The 19,530-nt window shown below is 22.5% G+C and overlaps 3 protein-coding genes and 2 non-coding genes across 5 annotated transcripts in view; 2 read left to right on the forward strand and 3 right to left on the reverse strand.

Moving 5' to 3' along the window:
* Positions 1-1,917: 1,917 nt before the first annotated feature.
* On the reverse strand, positions 1,918-2,110 carry LOC127282643 (U2 spliceosomal RNA). Its single transcript, XR_007843228.1, has one exon. It is a non-coding gene; the product is annotated as a U2 spliceosomal RNA (small nuclear RNA).
* A 652-nt stretch (positions 2,111-2,762) lies between these two features.
* LOC127282639 (uncharacterized) lies at positions 2,763-6,971 on the forward strand. The gene is made up of 2 exons (XM_051307016.1): positions 2,763-2,863; positions 4,495-6,971. Exon 2 carries the CDS (start codon positions 4,552-4,554, stop codon positions 6,679-6,681), a length of 2,130 nt encoding a protein of 709 aa, XP_051162973.1. The 5' UTR covers positions 2,763-2,863; positions 4,495-4,551; the 3' UTR covers positions 6,682-6,971.
* A 279-nt stretch (positions 6,972-7,250) lies between these two features.
* LOC127282524 (3-ketoacyl-CoA thiolase, mitochondrial) overlaps positions 7,251-19,530 on the reverse strand; it is a 208,842-nt gene continuing 196,562 nt past the window's right edge. Inside the window, exons 2-9 of the mRNA XM_051306806.1 lie at positions 11,216-11,240; positions 10,059-10,225; positions 9,835-9,966; positions 9,008-9,272; positions 8,606-8,781; positions 8,029-8,229; positions 7,747-7,901; positions 7,251-7,591 (exon numbers count right to left, since the gene is read on the reverse strand). Of these exons, the coding sequence (XP_051162763.1) occupies positions 7,510-7,591; positions 7,747-7,901; positions 8,029-8,229; positions 8,606-8,781; positions 9,008-9,272; positions 9,835-9,966; positions 10,059-10,225; positions 11,216-11,234 (1,197 nt within the window). The 5' untranslated portion in view covers positions 11,235-11,240 and the 3' untranslated portion in view covers positions 7,251-7,509. The remainder of the gene's footprint in view (positions 7,592-7,746; positions 7,902-8,028; positions 8,230-8,605; positions 8,782-9,007; positions 9,273-9,834; positions 9,967-10,058; positions 10,226-11,215; positions 11,241-19,530) is intronic.
* Positions 11,765-11,883, forward strand: LOC127282640 (5S ribosomal RNA). The gene has a single exon (XR_007843225.1). It is a non-coding gene; the product is annotated as a 5S ribosomal RNA (ribosomal RNA).
* LOC127282517 (E3 SUMO-protein ligase RanBP2-like) overlaps positions 12,225-19,530 on the reverse strand; it is a 28,928-nt gene continuing 21,622 nt past the window's right edge. Inside the window, exons 11-15 of the mRNA XM_051306789.1 lie at positions 18,300-18,533; positions 14,995-15,354; positions 13,772-14,088; positions 13,118-13,243; positions 12,225-12,737 (exon numbers count right to left, since the gene is read on the reverse strand). Of these exons, the coding sequence (XP_051162746.1) occupies positions 12,669-12,737; positions 13,118-13,243; positions 13,772-14,088; positions 14,995-15,354; positions 18,300-18,533 (1,106 nt within the window). The 3' untranslated portion in view covers positions 12,225-12,668. The remainder of the gene's footprint in view (positions 12,738-13,117; positions 13,244-13,771; positions 14,089-14,994; positions 15,355-18,299; positions 18,534-19,530) is intronic.

Here is a 19,530-nt window from a genome sequence, read left to right on the forward strand (position 1 = left end):
GTTCTAATCTTGACTCTGACTTGAAAGGTTGTTTTCTAAACTCCTTAGTCAGCTTTGTATTCTATCATATTAATAAATTTACAGGGTTTTACCTTCGAAGGAAGAACTAAAGATTATTCTTCCTTTGAACGGGTTTCCCTTCCGTTGTATCGGAAATTAATAATCTTTTATTTAAACCTTCCCGCTTCCTTCTTAAAGGATTTAACTAAAGAGAATCCGGCCAATCATATTCCATTTTTAGAGTTGCGTAATAAAAGGTAACTCGGCTCGTAACACTTTCATGGAAGCTTTTACGTATAAAACGTAAAGCAAATTAGTTTCGTAAGAGACGTAAGAATAAAAAATTTCCCGCCACAATGATAATATTTATTTTTTTATTCAATAATGATTATATTTATTATAATAAAATATTTTTGGTTGAAAAAAAAATATTAATTACATTTTTAATTATAATTACTCATAGTACATTTCACAAAAGTATATATCGTACTTTGTGTAAATATTTGCATTGAGTAATTGGGAAAAATACTTTGTAGGTAGTACTTTTACAAAAAGCACATAGTACTTTACGTAAAAATAATTAGAGTACATACTTTATTAATATTACTCATAGTATTTTTTACAAAAAAATTGTAAAATTTCTATAAAAGTACTCGTAGATTTTTTTTACAAAGTACCAAATGTACTTTTTACAAAGTATCAAAAATACTTTAAATTATCAAAACTATTTTTATAAAGCACTTAAAGTATTTTTTTATAAAACACTAAAAGTTTTATAAAGTACTAAATGTATATTTATAAAGAACTAAAGGTATTTTTTATAAATTGCTAATTGTACTGTTATAAAGTACTAAAAGAATTTATAATGTACTAAAAGTACTTTTTAAGTACTAAAAGTATTTTTACAAAGTACTAAAAGTACCTTTACAAAGCACTAAAAGTATTTTTACAAAGTACTAAAAGTAGTTTTATAAAGTACTAAAGGTATTTTTTATAAAGTTCTAAAAGTATTTTTTATAAAGTACTAAATGCATTTTTATAAAGAACTAAAGGTATTTTTTATGAATTTCTAAATGTACTTTTATAAAGTACTAAAAGTATTTTTTATAAAGTACTAAAAGTATTTTTTATAAAGTACTAAAAGTATTTTTACAAAGTACTAAAAGTACATTTACAAAGTACTAAAAGTACCTTTACAAAGTACTAAAAGTACCTTTACAAAGTACTAAAAGTACCTTTACAAAGGACTAAAAGTACCTTTACAAAGGACTAAAAGTATTTTTATAAAGTACTAAAGGCACTTTATAATGTAAGAAAAGTATTTTTTACAAAGTACTAAAAGTAGTTTTATAAAGTACTAAAGGTATTTTTTATAAAGTTCTAAAAGTTTTTTTTTATAAAGTACTAAATGCATTTTTATAAAGAACTAAAGGTATTTTTTATAAATTGCTAATTGTACTTTTACAAAGTACTAAAAGTATTTTTATAAAGTACTAAATATATTTTTTATAAAGTACTAAAAGTACTTTAATAAAATACTAAAAGTACTTTAATAAAATACTAAAAGTATTTTTTATAAAGTACTAAAAGTATTTTTTATAAAGTACTAAAAGTGATTTTTATAAATTGCTAAATGTACTTTAAACAAAGTACTAGAAATATATTTTGTACAGTAACAATAATATGTTTATAAACTTCCAAAAGTACTTTTTATATAAATTTTCAAAAGTACTTTTTATTAAGTACCAAATGTACATTTTATCCAGTACTAAACGTATATTTTGTATTAAATATCAACAATATATTTTTATAAAGTAACAAGGCAACCTTTTTTAATAAAAGTACTAATAGTACTTTGACAAAGTACCAAAAGTACTTTTTATACCTAAAAAAAGGTAAAAATTTTGTTTTAATTCTATTAAGTGGGCCGTTCACTGCGGTACTGCAATGCAGAGACAACCCGTGGCAGAATCGGAGCAAGCCCCAGACATTCCGCCGATTTCCAAAAATCAGTTCGATATTCTGGCTCTTCAATGAAGAGCGTATCAGATATCAAGCTGATAAGAACAGATACTACACTTTGATCTTAGCCATAGGGCCGAGAAGCGATAATTTGCTATGTTTTTCGTCCCCTTATATACCCAAAATGTAACACAATAACTGCGAGAAAGGTGAAAAAAAGTTTGACATGCGCCCCTAGCGGATATTTTCGAAATTTTCATTTTGGCGCGAAAATTCAAATTTCGACCATTTACTTACCACGTTTTTGACATTTTCCACCGTTTTAATAATATACTACGAGTACTTTTGCAAAAAGTACTAAAGTACTTTTTTGCAAAAAGTACTATGAGTACTATTTGAAAAAATTCAGGAGTACTTTTACAAAAATGAGTACTTATTGAAAAATCACTACGAGTACTTTTTTAAAAAAGCATATGAGTACTTTCATGTAAAGTACTCTATAAGTTTTTACTAAAAGTACTATGAGTAATTTTTTAAAAAGCACTACATGTAATTTTATATAAAGTACTAATTTATTAGTAAAAAAAATTAGGAATTAAATTATATGGAAAAATTAAAAAATTTTAATTTTGATGTATAGAAAGATAGTTTTGTAGGGAGTTTTATGAAGAAAATTAAGTGTTATAAATAAAAAATAAATAAATTTAACCCACCTGCATACGCCCCTGCCCCCGCCCCCTAAGAAATCGATGTCAGGACCCACTATTGATCACTGATAAATGTGATTCATTTACTTAAGATAAGAATTTATCTTATAAAATCCATTTAATATTAAAGACAATAATTTACAGAATAGAAAATAATTTACGAAGTGAATTCATCTACAATTTATTTTTTATTGGTATGTATTCAAATAAAAAAATACTATTTTCAAAAAATTCCATTTTTAATCTCAATTATTTTTTGCACATTCTATTTCTTTTTTAATTTATCAATTATTTTTATTTTGCTCGATTTTGAAAAAAAAAATGAAAAAATTCCTGTTATGCGATTTTTACAACAAAAACTACATTGGTTTCAAAATTATTTTTTAAAATTTTAAGTGTTTTACAATTATTTTTTAAACAAATATATTTAAAAAAAAAAAAATTGTGTATTATAAATTTTCAAAAAAACAAATTATGTCTCAAGTAATTGAATTTCTCAAATAATTGATTATTATTATTAATTAATATTATTAATTAAATAATAGGAATAATTTAAAAAATTTGTTACATAATTTTTTAAATTTTGAAAAAAAAATTAATTCTATTAAATTTTTTTTTATAATTTTAAAGAATAATAACTAATTTAAATAATTTAATATATAATAATGAAATATTTTTTATAATTATTTGTATTTAGTTTAAAAAAATTAAATTTTTGAAAAAAAAATCATTTAATTTAATTTATAATTTATTTGTTACAAATAATCGATTAATTGACTATTATCAAATAAATATTTACTTGAATCACATAAATATTTACTAGAACAAAATAATTTTTATTCTATTTTTCGCACTCTACTTTTTTTTAATTCTCATCAATTATTTTTATTTTGCTCGATTTTGAAAAAAAAAAAAATGAATAAATTCCTGTTATGCGATTTTTACAACGAAAACTTCATTGGTTTTAAAATTATTTTTTTTAAATTTTAAGTGTTTTACAATTATTTTTTAAACAAAAATATTTTTACAAAAGAAAATTGTTAATTACAAATTTTCAAAAAAAATTGTTTCTAAAGTAATTGAATTTCTCAAATAATTGATTATTATTATTATTATTATTATTATTATTATTATTATTATTATTATTATTAATTAAATAATAGTGTGAAATAATTTATAAAATTTTTTAAATTTGGAAAAAAAAGAAATAATATTAATAATTTTTTTATAATTTTAAGAAATTAATAACTAATTAAAATAATTTAATATAATGATGAAATATTTTTCATAATTCTATTTGTAATTAGTTTTAAAAAATTCAATTTTTGAAAGAAATCTTTTAATTTATTTGTTTCAAATAATCGGTTACTTGACAATTATTATCAAATAAATATTTATTTTAATCATATAAATATTTATTTGAACAAAATAATTTTTAATAAAATTAAAAAAAATGTATTTGAACCAATAATTTCTATATTTTTTAAGCAAATACTATTTAATTGATTCAAATAATAATTATTTAAAATAAATAAATATTTATTTCATTATAGTCAACAATTATTTTAATTAAAATAAATTTTTTCCACCTGTTGAATATTATTAATTATTTAACAGTGTAAATTAATTGTTAAATTTTATTGAAAATTTGTTGAACTTGAATAAACATGATAATTTTTTGAAAAACATTTTTTTATCATGAAATATAATTAATAATTACTCTTAATTAATTAATTTATTTATTTATTTAAATATTATACCTAATTAAAAAATATTTAAAAATTATTAATATTAAATAATTTTTAATTTTTTTCCACTGTTTCAGAAAAAAAAAGAAATGGAAAAATAATCAAAATCACTGTAAATTAACAAAATAAATAAGATGTTGAGCCTATTTAGAAAATTTATCTCCAATTCAAATGAATCATCACAAATTCCATTTATTGATGAGACATTTGCAAGTAAATTGGAAATTTTTATTTTCAAACTATCAACAAAGGAATGGTTGGAAAATGTTTCAGGTACAATATTCATTGAAAAATTAGAACCACCACAAACATCATTAATGATAATAAAAATTGAATCACATCCCTATAATTTAATACGAAAAATTACACGTGATTTTGAATTATTAGAAAAAGATGAGAGAACATGGATGTTTCGTGTTTATGAAAAAACAAAATCAACCGACTACAATGAATCGTCTATAATTGCTTGTCGTTTTTCCACAAAAATAATAGCAAATAAATTTTATAATTTTATCAAAGATCTACAAAATATCAGTAGAGCAGGTTTTGAAAATCTTAATTTTCGACTTGAAATAATACGTAAAAAACATGAGGAAGAACTTTTGGAAAAAAACTATGCTTTAGCAGCAAATTTTCCAACGTGGGACTATTTATTGAATGGAAAATATTATCAAAATTTTTACAATATAAAAAATAATTTATTTCAATGTATGACTGAGATACGTGAATTTGATAATGTGAACAAAAAATGGAAGGAACTTATTTTGGGAATTGTGAAAATTGAAATAGAAAAAGATAATGCTGAACAAAGTGTATTGACAGTAATGGAAAATAATCATTTCATTAAATTAGTTATAACAAAAGATGTTGAATTAATAGCATTGGATAATAAAACATGGATGTGGAGAGGATATAAAAAATATGAGAATAATGTTGAAAATCTATTGATTGGTTGTCGATTTATAAATACAAAAATTGCTCAAACTTTTGGAATTAATATTTTGAAGGCACAAAAAAATGCCCCATCAAGATGTAATTATCGCGATGAATATATGAGTGAATTATTTAAAAAAGAAAATGAAATAAAATTATCAAATAATCAAATTGCATTGGAGACAAATTTTCCCGGTGAATATGAAATAATTGACAATGATGACAATTTTTCATCACCCACTACATCGAATATTAATCAATTTATTGTTAATAAATATACTCCAACACTTTCAAATATTTCACTTTCTTCATTTTCAATATCGTCAAACGATGAAAATTCCATGTTAAACATTTTATATGAAAATAGAGGAAAATTTTCTATTTTTAATTTGGAAATAAAACAATGGAACAAATGTGGCGATGGAACAATAAAAATATTAAGAAATAGAGAAATATCAAATATTTATTTATCGATGAAATTTAATGAAAATGAATTTATTTGTAAAATAACTCAAGATTTGGAATTGATGGAAAAAAATTCAAAATTCTTTATCTGGAGAGTTTATAATAAAAATGAAATGAAGAAATCAATTATTTTTTTGATGACAGAATTTGAAAATAAAGAAATTTCAGAGGAATTTAAAAATTGTATGAAAAATATAAAACAACATTATTCCGATGAATTGTTAAGCGATGAATTTGAATTGAATATAATGAAGGAATTATTTGAAATTGAATTGAATGAAAAATTATTAGCATTTGATATGAATTTTCCATCACATGTCGATATTGAATGGCTGAATGAAGAGATTAATAAAAAATTAAGAGTCAATGAGAATATTAGTGAAATTGATTTTACTAAAGGTGCAATATTTCATTCGAAAGTTGATATTTATAAATTTGATAAAATTTCAAATGAATGGAAAAAACTCACAGTACATTCAGGTACAATAATGATAAAATTAAAACAATTTCAAGAATTTCAAAAAACAATTATTTATACAATTATTGATGATTTTCAAGGAAAAATTGTGATTAAATGTGAAATAGCTGGTAATTTAAATTTAGAAATGAAAGACAAAACTTCATTTATTTGGAGAGGATACACTGAAATGGAAAATGAAAAAATGGAAACTCACTTGATTGCCTGTCGATTTATAAATTTTCATATTGCCAAAACATTTAGGGCAATTGTCGCCGATATTGTGGATAAACCCATGAGATGTTTTCTTCGCGATAAATATTTGTCATTAATTTTAAAAAATGAGAGAGAACAAATTTTTGAACAAAATCAAATTGCTCTCAATTCTATTGCTGAGAAAGAAGAATAAAAAAAAAAAAATTGTTTCTTTTTCTAATTTTTAAAAAAATAAAATTATAATTCAAAATTAAAAAAAAAATTATTACCTTTAAATTTTTTTCCCTTATAGAATTTTCCTTTAAAGTTCTTGTATTAAAAATTAGATTTTAATAATTCAATGTTTTCTTCGTGGTAAATTTTGTTCTGTAATTCTAAAAACTGAGAGAGAGAGAACAAATTGTTCTCAATTCTGTTGTTGAGAAAAAAAAATTTGTTTTTTGTAATTTTTATAAAATTTATAAAATAAAATTATTACCTTTTCCTACATTTTTTTTTTGATCCTTGAATTCACATTTTCCTTGAGGTTCTACTATTAAAAAATAAGAGCAATTAATTTCTTATAAATTTAATTACAATTTTTTAAAAAAAAGTTGAAAAAAATGTTTATAAATAATAAATTGAAATAATTTAATGAAAAAGTTAAAAATATAAATTCAATTAAAAATAAATTTCATATTATAATATAAAAGTATAAAATCAAATGTAAAAATGATGTTAAATATAGAAATATAAAAATTGTTATAGGAAAATTATTAAAAATTTATAATCATTATTTACATGTTTTATTTTGAAATATAGATATATATTTATAAAAAAATAATTTGTTAAAATTTAAAAATTTTCATAGAAAATTATGGTATTTATATAAAATTTTCTTATTAAGTAGAAAAAATATATAGTGTAAAATTGACATTTTCTTTTTAAAAAAATTTGCAAAAAAAAAGTTTTTCAAAAAGTTTTAAAATTTTCCGAAAACAAATTTCTTTTCTAAATTTGAAAAATAGATTATTTATATTTTTTAAAGAGCTTCAACCATAATTGCAATTCCTTGACCACCTCCAATGCAAGCTGAACCAATTCCAAATTTGGCTTTTCTTCTCCTAAAAAAATTTATTTTACATTATTACGATTTTATCACTTGCCAGTTTACCACAATAAAATTAAAAATTTATCAGTCAATTCAAGACTCTCTCAAAAATAAAAACTTTTTATTTTTTGAAATATTTGAATTGCATTATTTGAAAATAAAATTTACCTAAGTTCATGTACAATATGTGTAGTGATTCTCGAACCGGAAGCAGCGAGAGGATGTCCCAAGGCAATTGCACCGCCGTTTACATTCAATTTATTCATATCAATTTTTAAATCTTTAGCGCAAGCCAAAGTTTGTGCTCCAAAAGCTTCATTAATCTGTAAATTAAAAAAAAAAGAAAGCAATTAAAATACAACATTTCTTTTACTAAAATTAATTGCTAAGTATAAAAGATGAGAAAAAAAATGTTTTTTTTTAACAGAATTAAAAATAGAAAAAATTTACTTCAATTATTTCCATATCATCTAAAGATTTTCCAGTTATTTTAAGTAAATTTTGAATAGCCGGCGATGGTCCAATTCCCATAATAGTTGGATCGACACCAACCACCGAATAGCCCACAATTCTTGCCAATGGTTTAAGTTTTTCTGATTTCACAGCCTCTTCACTGGCGAGAACTAATGCTCCCGCACCATCGCAAACACCCTGAAAAAAAAATTAAATTAAATTCGCTTTTATTAAAAAAAAAAAAAAAATTTGTTTTAAATCAAATTACAATTTGTATTATTTAAAATTCTAATTTCAAAATTAAAGTCAAATTAAATTAGTTAATTAAAATATAAAAAGAAAATAAGAAACAATTTGAGAGAATATATATATTTTTTTTAAATTAAAAATCTCTAAATTGAAGAAATTATAGTTAAAAGAAATATTTAGCAAAATTAATAAATAATTAATTAATAAATTTAACGTTAAAAAATAACAATGTTTAAAAAGGTAATAAATAATATTAAATAATAGTAAAAAAAATTAAAAATAAAGAAACATAGAATTAGTGTAAAAGAAAAAAATATTAATTTACAGATGCTGAACCGGCAGTGACTAGGCCATCTTTTTGGAAAATTGAAGAGAGTTTTTTTAGATCTTCAATTTTTGTTTGCGGACGAGGATGTTCATCTACAGCAACGGCTACTTCTTGTCTTTTTACTTTAACAGTTACAGGAGCAATTTCATCCTTAAATCGACCATTATCATTAGCTGCAATATATTAATATTAATTTAGTTTTTGCTTTACGAAAGAACAAGAAAATATTCAAAAGTAAAGTATAATTTCTCTCTTTTTTTTAGAGAATTTTTTTGAACTGCCTTTTATTATTATTATTATTATTATTATTATTATTATTATTTTGTAAAAAGAGAAAAATTTTATTTCAAAATTATAGTGAATTGAAATTGAATTTTTTTTTTCTAAATCATATCTCACCGTCCTTCCACAATTGCTGACTTCGAAAAGCAAATTGATCAACTTCATCTCTTGTGACACCGAATTTAGCACCAAGTTTTTCAGCAGTAACACCCATTGGTAAATTACAATAAGAATCCATTAAACCGAGCCAAAGAGAATCTTCAAAATCATATTTTTGTCCTAAAGCTGTTCCAAATCTCACATTTCTCACAACAAATGGAGCTTGACTCATATTATCAGTTCCACCAGCTACAACTATTTTCGATTCTCCAACTAGTATACTCTGAAATATGAAAAATCAAATTTTTATCAATAGGGTTGTCACAAAATGTTCATTATTCACAGTTTTCTTGAATTTGAGACAATATTTTGTGTTTTTCCCTAACATTTTCGAATTTTGTTCTATTTTATCAATTTTAAATTCTATTATAAAAAAAAAAAATTGTAAAAAATGAAAATTCGTGTTAAACAAACATTGTATAAAGAACAATTCAAATTTTGAAGAAAAAAAAAATCAATTACATATTGTCAAATGTTTTATTTTTAATGAAATTCTTTTTAAAAATTCATTTATTTTCAAATCTATCAATTAAATTTTACAAAATTTCAATTATTTTCAAAAATATAATTTAAATTATTGTTATTTAAATAAATTTAATTATTTCAGAATAAAAAATTTGTCGATTTGTTGGTGGAAATTAAAAATTATACGAATTTGAATACAATCTTAAGTTACTTGAGTATTAATTGCCATATAATTATTATTTTCTTATTGAATAATTTTTCAAAAATTCTTTAAAAAATTTTGAATTTTAATAAATAAAATAAAGTATAAAATTTTATACCTGCAGGCCACTGACGATTGATTGAAATCCAGAACCACAAAGACGATTAACTCCAAGAGCATTTCTATCTTGTGGAATTCCACATTTCAAAAGTGTGTGACGAGGTAAAAATGCACCATCTGATGAAGAATTCTATTAAAAAATAAATTAAAATTGAATTTTAATTGAAAAATTATTTTCAATTTCTATATATATAATTTTTTTTATTAAATATAAATACAAACCATTAATACGTGGCCAAAAACGACACTATCAACTTTTTCAGGTTGAATTCCTGCGGCTTCAATTGCTGCTTTTGAAGCAACAACCGCTAAATCAGTTGCACTTTTATTTAAAAACATTCCGCCCATTTTTCCAAATGGCGTGCGCTTTGCGCCAACGATATAAACACCTTTAAAAAAAAAAAATAATAAATCACATTTTTTTTATATTTTAACAATATTTTCCCTTGGAAAAATTTCTCCAAAAATGTAAATATTTTCAAAAAATTAAAAATATCAAATAATTATTGTCGTAAATTAATTATATGCAGGTATTTATTTATTAGAAATGATTAATTAAAAAGAACTTTTTTTTTTAAGAAATAAAACATTTGAATAAATAAAATATAGAAATAATTATAATTGTGTAACAATTAAATTAGAATAAATAAAAAATATAATTTTCGATTTGGAAAGAATGATTTTTTCATCAATATATAATTCTCGACCGTGTGGTAAATTATATATTTTATATATTAAAAAATATAAAACTATTGGGACTCATTGACTTTTGAATCTAGGATTAAATATTGTACCTAATTAACATTCTTTAAATTAAGAAACATGAACTTGTTATTAAAAGATGCAAGTCAGCGTATATGATATCAATACAATTATTTTTATCAAAAAATAGTATTTAATATACTTTATTATTTATTAATTAATAAATAAATTATTATTTATTAAAAAATTATAAATATTAATAAAAATAATATTAATATATTATTTATTACTATTTATAATTCCAAAAAAAAAAAAAATTTCCAACTTTTTGAAATAAAATAACTCAAATAAAACATTTTTTTTAAATTATTTACAGTAACAAAAAAAAAATTGATTTCCCCATATAAAGAAAAAACCAGTTTTCACTTACCGTTATAAACTATTTTTTTTTAATTATTCTTTTTTTTTTATAAATAAACGTTCTATTAGGAAATAATTTAATTCAGAAAAATTACGATAATAAAAAATCATTCACATAGTCAAAACAATTACTTGTTGAAACAATTGAATTATTTATATCTATATTGAAAACTTGTTTTCATTGTTTATATATATGACAAATATTAATTTATATAATTTATAAATATTCAAAAAAAACATAATCTTTTGTTTCATACCTTTCACTGAAACGGACATTTTTCCAGTTGAACTTTACTTAAACACGAAGGACATACAACTAAAAATTTAAAATAAAATAATTGAAATAAGTCTTGACGATATTTATCACACACATGTATACGTCAGAAGTCTAACTTCCAGACGAACAAGGTTCAAAGTCTACATGGAAAAATTCCTTGAGAGGGGAGAAATTTCTTTATAGAAGATTGAGGGGGGGGGGGGGGGTTGATAGAAACTTTTATTTTTTAAACCTTGTTTTAATTATTCAACAAGTTTTGAAATCTAAATAACAAAAAATGTATTATTGTAAATGTATAATAGCGATATGTTTTGCTCTAATGGCTCGAATTATTCTGAGCAACATAACCTCTAAAAAACACGTTATTCTCAAACATTCGTAATTGAATGAAATTCCGTAACAAAATAAACATGTTTTTTTTTCTTCTTTATTCAAGAAAAATTTAAGAAACAAAGAAATTACATTTAAAGATCAATTTAATTAAATAAGATCATTATGAGTGTAAACATGAAATGAAAATAATATTATAGGCAACGGCCATTCCACGATGAATACACTAGTTCTCGTCTGATCACTAAAGTTAAGCATCGTTGGGCGCGGTTAGTACTTGGATGGGTGACCGCTTGGGAATACCGCGTGCTGTTGCCTTATTTATTTTTTTTTTTTTTTAATATTATTAACAATTTTTCCTTACATATTTACATTTTTTTTAGTATCTTTAATTTCTTACATAAAGAAACTTTTTTTTTTTTTTAATTTGCACAATTATTATTTGAAATCATTAATTTTTTATATTATATTAACATATTTTTTATGTACGAAATTATTATAATTTGGTAGATAAAAAAAATTTTTGCAAAAACTATGCGGATATCAAAAGAAAACTCATAACCACTTTTATATTTGGAAAATCCTCTTTATTTAATTTAATATAAGTTTGCGAAATTTATAATATGATAAAGTATCGTAAAATAATTTATACAAATTCCTATTATTATAAATAAAATTTAATCAAATTTAAACACAATTATCACGGGCCAATGAATGAAATAGTTTTTTTTTATTATTATTTTGGCGATCGTCTTCTCACGAAAAAAAAGAATATTTTTTTCTTTTTTTTTATTATTATTATTGCCGATATAATAGATAATTTTTTTTTTTTTGAGCCCTTCATTTATTAATGAAAAGCTATGATTAATCACAATAATTAAGTTTCCTGAGGATTTTTTTTGTTTTTATGATAAAAATTAGAATTGAGAGAAACAAAAATTACAGGCATAATGTATAAAGTAAATCAATTGTAAGAGAAGTAAAATTATCTATACATTAAAAATTATTAAACTTACTCATAAATAATCAACTACGTAATATGTTTCATCACAAAAGTTTCATAATTAATTATCGTATGCCATATCTATTTTTTTTTTTTTTTTTTATTCATCGTCCGGAATGTAAATTTCTGGCTGATCCGTTAATTCGGCTCCTTTCGCATATTCTTGACCCTAAAATAAAAAAAGAAGTATTTAAATATTAGTTATTTGTTGTTTAAGAAAAAAATGATAATTTATATTATTTTAAATATTGTAATATAGAAATGATAAATTTCTAAATAATTATCTAAATTAATTAATTTGTAAATATATAAAATTACATAATTAAATTTTATAAATAAATATAAATTATATAATTAGAATTATTTTAATTGTTCAGTTCTGTTATTTAATTACATTTCTAGTAATTTGCATTTTGATTTTATTTATTAATTAAAATTTATTTACTATAATTAAAATAAATAATACAAAAAAATACAAAAATTTCTTCAAAAATGTCGAGAATTTAAAATTTCAGTAAATAATATAATAAAAAAAAAAAAATTACTTACATCATCGAAGTTCATGTACATTTCTTCTGCGCCTTGATGAGATGAAAAAACGGCTTTTAATAATCGTCTCTTCGGAGGATTCAATGCATAATCGTAAGCTGTCCACATACACTCCTTTCCAACGACCTTAAAATTGAACAAAAATAAAATAAATCATACATTTTTAGGTAAAAATTATTATTTGTTGACAAAGACATTTTTTTGAATAAATAATAAAAAAAAAAATTATGTTAAAAAAAAATTTAATTAATAAATAAAAACAAACAAAGGCAGGCTTCGCATTTATCTACGAAAAAGATACTTATTTGCTTTTTTTTTTTTAGCCTTTTGTTACTAAAACATACTTTTTTTGAATTTATTAAATTTATATTTAAATTTATTTACATTTACAAATTGGTAAATTTTTTCAATTTTTCCTCAAATTCCCTTTTTTATTTGAGGATTATTAAAATTCTCTATTTTTTCTTCTAATTTCTTTGACTTTTTGTTTTCTTTAAATGCAAATATATATTTTTTCACGGATATTTTTTTATTTATTAACTAAGGAATGCAAAGCATGCAATAGCAAAAACAAAAATAAATAAATAAATAACAAAAATATATAATTCATAAATTATTAAAAAAAAATAATAATAATAATTTTCATTTAAATACCTGCATAGAAGTATCAATACTGATAATGGTGTTACTGACAATTTCACCAGTATTATCAGCCTCCATAATAATACGAGCGCCAAAAATTTCCGAATCATAAAACATTTTCAAATAACCCATTCCAAGATTTGTCCACGTTTGATCATTATTTTGTGCCAATAGTGTGGCTCTTTTTTCAAACATATAAGAGACTTCCTCTTCCTCCACTTCCTCACCATCAAAATCTTCCTCCTCATCTCCTTCATCCACGTAATCATCATCATCCTCATCTTGATCGTATTTTTCCTGATCAGTCGAATCACTGACATTTTCTTTTACTGCAAAAACAATAAACTCTTGCAAACAGTACAATTTTCCCAAATAATATCATTAGAATAAAAAATAAATAAATAAAATAAAATACAATAAAAAAGAGGATAAATAATGCGAAAATGACTATTTTTGTTTATAAAATTCCCATAAAAACTGAATAAGGAAAATTTTATAGACTTAAATATTTTACTTACACACACAAAATTCATAATAATATAAGAAACACACACACAGAGATTTCTTTCAAAAACTCTTCGGAAGAAATGAAATTTTGTGAAATTTTTTTTTTTTTTTGAAATTTAAACACCAAAAATTAATGTGATACACAAGTTTTTATTTCTTCTATTATTGTACAGAAACTTAAAAAGAATCTAAAGCAATTTATAATTATTAACAAAATCCTAATAAAGAATAGTATAAAAAACGTGACAAGTTTTTTTTTTTCTCCACAATTTTTGAGTCGAAAAATTAAATAACATAAAAGAAAATAAGAACAATCGTTCCCTTTCATCGATTAAAAAAAAAATAAAAATTATAATCTAATCAAAAAAAAAAAAAAAAAATATCGAAACTAATAGAAAAATCCATTATTATATAAATTTGATAAAAAAAAAAAAAATAAAAGCAGAAAAAACTCTTTACAATATCGAAAATAAATTAACAATTTTTTTCTTTCTTTTGATTTCTCTCGGAGAAAAATGAAAATATTTTACATAATAATAATAAAGTGAAAATGAAAGCACGTTATAAAAATTAATACAACGTTTGTAATAAAAAAAAAAAAAAAAAAAAAAAAAAAAAAAGAAGAAGAAGAAGAATGTGACACACATACACACACTTTTATAAAGCAAGGTATGAAGCATTTTTTTTTTTCGTTCATCACAATCAAATTCACATGGGAATTTAACTACCTTGCTTGATGCTTGGTCTTTCACGAAGATCCTGTTGAGCCTTGTCGATTGTTTCTTTAAATTGTGATGCCAATTCTGGATTTTTAAATCTCACAGCCAATTTTTCAAGATTTGCTTCACCATCATAATAATTCATTCCAGCCCAAATCCATGCTCTATCTGATGTTTGCAATGGCTCAAAGTCCAAATCAGCATTTAATAACATATTACAAACAATTTTGTGTACCTGCTCACGACGTAATAAAATTCTATAAGTCCCACCTTCAATATGATGAAGAATTTTCATTTCACCAACACCTCTCTCCTTCCATTCTTTTGTATTTGAATCGAATCTGTACAATTTTGCTCTCTGACAGAACACTGTAATGAGAAAATTAAGTTACATTAAATATTTTAATTTCAAAGATCCGTTTCAAATTTACCGTTTGGTACTTCAAAAGAGATCTTCATTGTTTTTTTTTCAAAATTTTTTCATCAAGCCATATTTACGAAATATAAATTTTTCAAAATTAGAGAATTTAAATGTTTTTTTATTTTTCAATTCTCATAATACGAAGCTGAAGTACGCAACGTTTATATAAACGATTTTTAAAGAAATAATTTTTTAAAATGAAAAATTCTATAATTTTTTGTCTAAAAAATATTTCTTGTATTTTTTATTAATCAACAAATTATAAAAAAATAAGGGTGTACTTCCGAAGTAGGGGTACCTCCGATTTTAATAAAACTTGGTATACTAACGTATTTTGGTGCGCTGATTACGAAAATGATAGTGAAAATTGGCGCAAATTTGATTATCATGGTAAAAACCATAAAAAACACCATAAAATCATGGTTTTTTACGATTATCTCGTAAAAAACAAAACATTTCGAAAAAAGTTTTAGACAAAAGTTGTAGATCTCAAAAAAAAAACACACATTTTATGTTTTATGCATTTTTTACCAAAAGTCATTATTTTTCGAGAAAAATCCAAAAAACGAAAAAAACCATGATAATGAAAACATATACAGCAGTCATGGTTAGACATATTATTTGACTCGTATGTAGTATCATATTCACCATTAGTCAGGATCTAACGAATTCCGCAAAATACTTTCGGCCATATCCACCCCCTCTCGTCAAGGTTTTTTTTTCAAAAGAAAAGCGAGCAGTACCTTACGCGGCCGAAGGCCGTGTTTACTATTTTGCATTTACCGCTGCTGTAGACTCCACCCCACAATTTCCGCAAATTACTTTCGGACCATTTTTCTCGAAAAATAATGACTTTTGGTAAAAAATGCATAAAACATAAAATGTGTGTTTTTTTTGAGATCTACAACTTTTGTCTAAAACTTTTTTCGAAATGTTTTGTTTTTTACGAGATAATCGTAAAAAACCATGATTTTATGGTGTTTTTTATGGTTTTTACCATGATAATCAAATTTGCGCCAATTTTCACTATCATTTTCGTAATCAGCGCACCAAAATACGTTAGTATACCAAGTTTTATTAAAATCGGAGGTACCCCTACTTCGGAAGTATATCCAAAAATAATTTTTAGGCAAAAAATTATAGAATTTTTTATTTTAAAAAATTATTGGGTAAGTCCACGTCAGAAATATCAGAATCTGCAAGTGGTTCTTCGATTTTAATGATACTTGGTAAACTTATAGCTTTATATAAGAGCAATGTGTAAGTAAAAGGATTTTTTAAAATATCTAAAATTGTAGGATTTATATCACTTTTAATTTTGAGACTGCATTTTTTTCTTTCCTTTATATCTTGGTCAATTTTCAACCGATTTTGATGAATCAGAAACGATTTTTTTCAGAAAATTACGTATTTTCAGAAAATTTTAAAATAAAAATAAAATTTTGTTATTTAAATAGAAAAAAGTAAAAAACAAAATTTCTTTTAGATTTTTTTCAATTTCGACCTCTTTTTTTTAATTTTTTAATAATATTCCTTTTTATTTTATTTTTAATTTAAAAAAAAATTCATCCTGGAGACTTTTTTAGATCTCGTGATATCGTTCTTTAAATATCCACATCTCAAGAAAACTAGGATCCAGATTTGTGTTTCTACTTTCATTTGTTTTATAATATTATTGTTACAAACTAGAAACTTTCGCATAATAATGTTTTTATTTTTAAATTACTTGACTAAAACAAGTGAAAATTCAAGCAAATCAATATTTTATTAATAGATTTGAAGCAAAGTTTTTATTTTTTGTAATATTTATAATTTAAAATAAATTGTAATGAAACCTTAACAATGCAACCTGAAATTGTAGCTGAAGTTTTTAGCGCTTTCTTTTAGAGGATTCTAAAACAAATAGTTATTCATAACCATAAAAAATTTCAACAAACAAATGAAAGTAATGATAGAAGCAAGTCCTGCGGTTTTCAAATTGATGAAGACTTATAATACTTAAAGGACGATATCACGAGATCTAAAAAAGTCTCCAGGATGAATTTTTTTTTAAATTAAAGATAAAATAAAAAGGAATATTATTAAAAAATTAAAAATTAAAAAATGTGGTCGAAATTGAAAAAAAATCTAAAAGAAATTTTGTTTTTTACTTTTTTCTATTTAAATAACAAAATTTTATTTTTATTTTAAAATTTTCTGAAAATACGTAATTTTCTGAAAAAAATCGTTTTTGATTCATCAAAATCGGTTGAAAATTGACTGAGATATAAAGGAAAGAAAAAAATGCAGTATCAAAATTAAAAGTGATATAACTCCTACAATTTTAGATATTTTAAAAATTCCTTTTACTTACACATTGCTCTTATATAAAGCTATAATTTTACCAAGTATCATTAAAATCGAAGAACCACTTGCAGATTCTGATATTTCTGACGTGGACTTACCCTATTTCTTTAAAAATCGTTTATATAAACGTTGCGTACTTTAGCTTCGTCTCATAACTTCCTTAAAAATGCATCAATTTTAAAAGTTTTTTTTCAAAATATTTCTTTTTAACTGAAATTTTCAAAAATTTCATCAAAAAATTATAAAATTAAAATTTACTTTATTTTTTGTAATTTAAACGTTAAAATCTTGTTTTTAAAAAAATTATTTTATTATTTAAAAAATAATTCAAACAATTTTTTTTCTTAATTAGAACATAAAAAAAACAATTAGAATAAAAAAAAAATTGACAAAAAACAAGTAATCCAATCAAAACAATCAAATGTGTAAAAATAAAATATAAATAAAAATATATTAACGAAATGACAGTATAAGTGAAAAAAAAACAATTAAAATGTAGAATTTATCGTAAATATTTGTAAATATTGAATAAAATTTGAATAATTACTTTTTTCTTCGTCTTCTTCTCCTGTTCGCACTTCAATAGCATCAGGCAGAGGAATGATGGGTTCAAAATGAGGATCATGTTCTTGCTCATTTTCACCTGCTTCATCCTCATTGTCATTTTCATCTTGTTCGAATTGCTTGGAATTATTCTTCGATGTATTTAATGTACTGCTAGTATTTTGGAATTTTGCGCCAAATACTGAGGAACCAGCTCCTTCAAATGCGAAATTTGGATCTGTAAATTGTCAAGAAAATTGTAATTAGTCAATTTTAAAAATTGTGTCGAAAATTTTCCGTCGATTGTTTATTCGGTCATTTATAATTTCGGATAACTGAAAATTTGTCGTCTCAAAAATACTATTAATGATAAATTCGTACAAATAAAAATTTAGGCAAATTACAATTTGGTGAATTGAAATTTCTGTCATTTAAACATTTGAATCACATAAATTTTTATTTAATCAAAATTTGGTTAAATTAAAATTTGATGAAATAAAAATTTTCTTCAATAAAAAGTCGGTTTAGTTAAGTAAAAGTTTATAATTAAAAAGAAATTCAGTCAAATGCTAATTTACACGAATTCTTATTTTGATATAATTTTGAAACGACGAATCTTCATTTGTCTGAAACTTGTTTGTTTGACCATTTGCAATTGCGGATAAATGAAAATTTGACGTTTTAAGAATTCTATCAAATAACAATTTGTACAAATAAAAATTTGGACAAATTAAGATTCGGTGAATTGAAAATTCTAGCATTTAAAAATTCGAAGCACTTAAAATTCTATTAAATAAGAATTCTGATAAATTAAAATTCAATTTAATTAGAATTCTTTTACATCAAAAGTTGTGTAAAAAAAAATTATGTAAAATAAAAATTCTACCAAATGAAAATTTGGCATCTGAAAATTCTGTAAAGTAAAAATTATTTTTAAAATTAATTTAAATTTAATTTTTTGAAATCTTCGAGATAATCGCTCGGGAATTTCGAACAAAAAATGTATGTAGCACTTTTTGATTGGTTCAGCGGATGCTGAGCTACATTCAAATAAAGTTACGAAAAAATATCTAAAATTAAATTTTTGAGATAAAGATTCGGGAATACCGCCAAAATCATTAGAAGAAAGTTCCGAACAAAAAATGTATGGCGCACTTTTTGATTGGACCAGCGGATGCTGAGCTATACTAGAAAACAAATTCGGAAAAAATTACAAAAAATTAAATTTGCGAGAT

The sequence above is a fragment of the Leptopilina boulardi genome, unplaced genomic scaffold (assembly GCF_019393585.1).
Source record: "Leptopilina boulardi isolate dan_hultmark-lab unplaced genomic scaffold, ZJU_Lbou_2.1 LbouV2_300, whole genome shotgun sequence".
NCBI lineage: Eukaryota > Metazoa > Arthropoda > Insecta > Hymenoptera > Figitidae > Leptopilina > Leptopilina boulardi.

Bases quoted from the DNA above. Each gene is read 5' to 3' on its own strand.
- LOC127282639 (XM_051307016.1), top strand. From the start codon at position 4,552: ATGTTGAGCCTATTTAGAAAATTTATCTCCAATTCAAATGAATCATCA.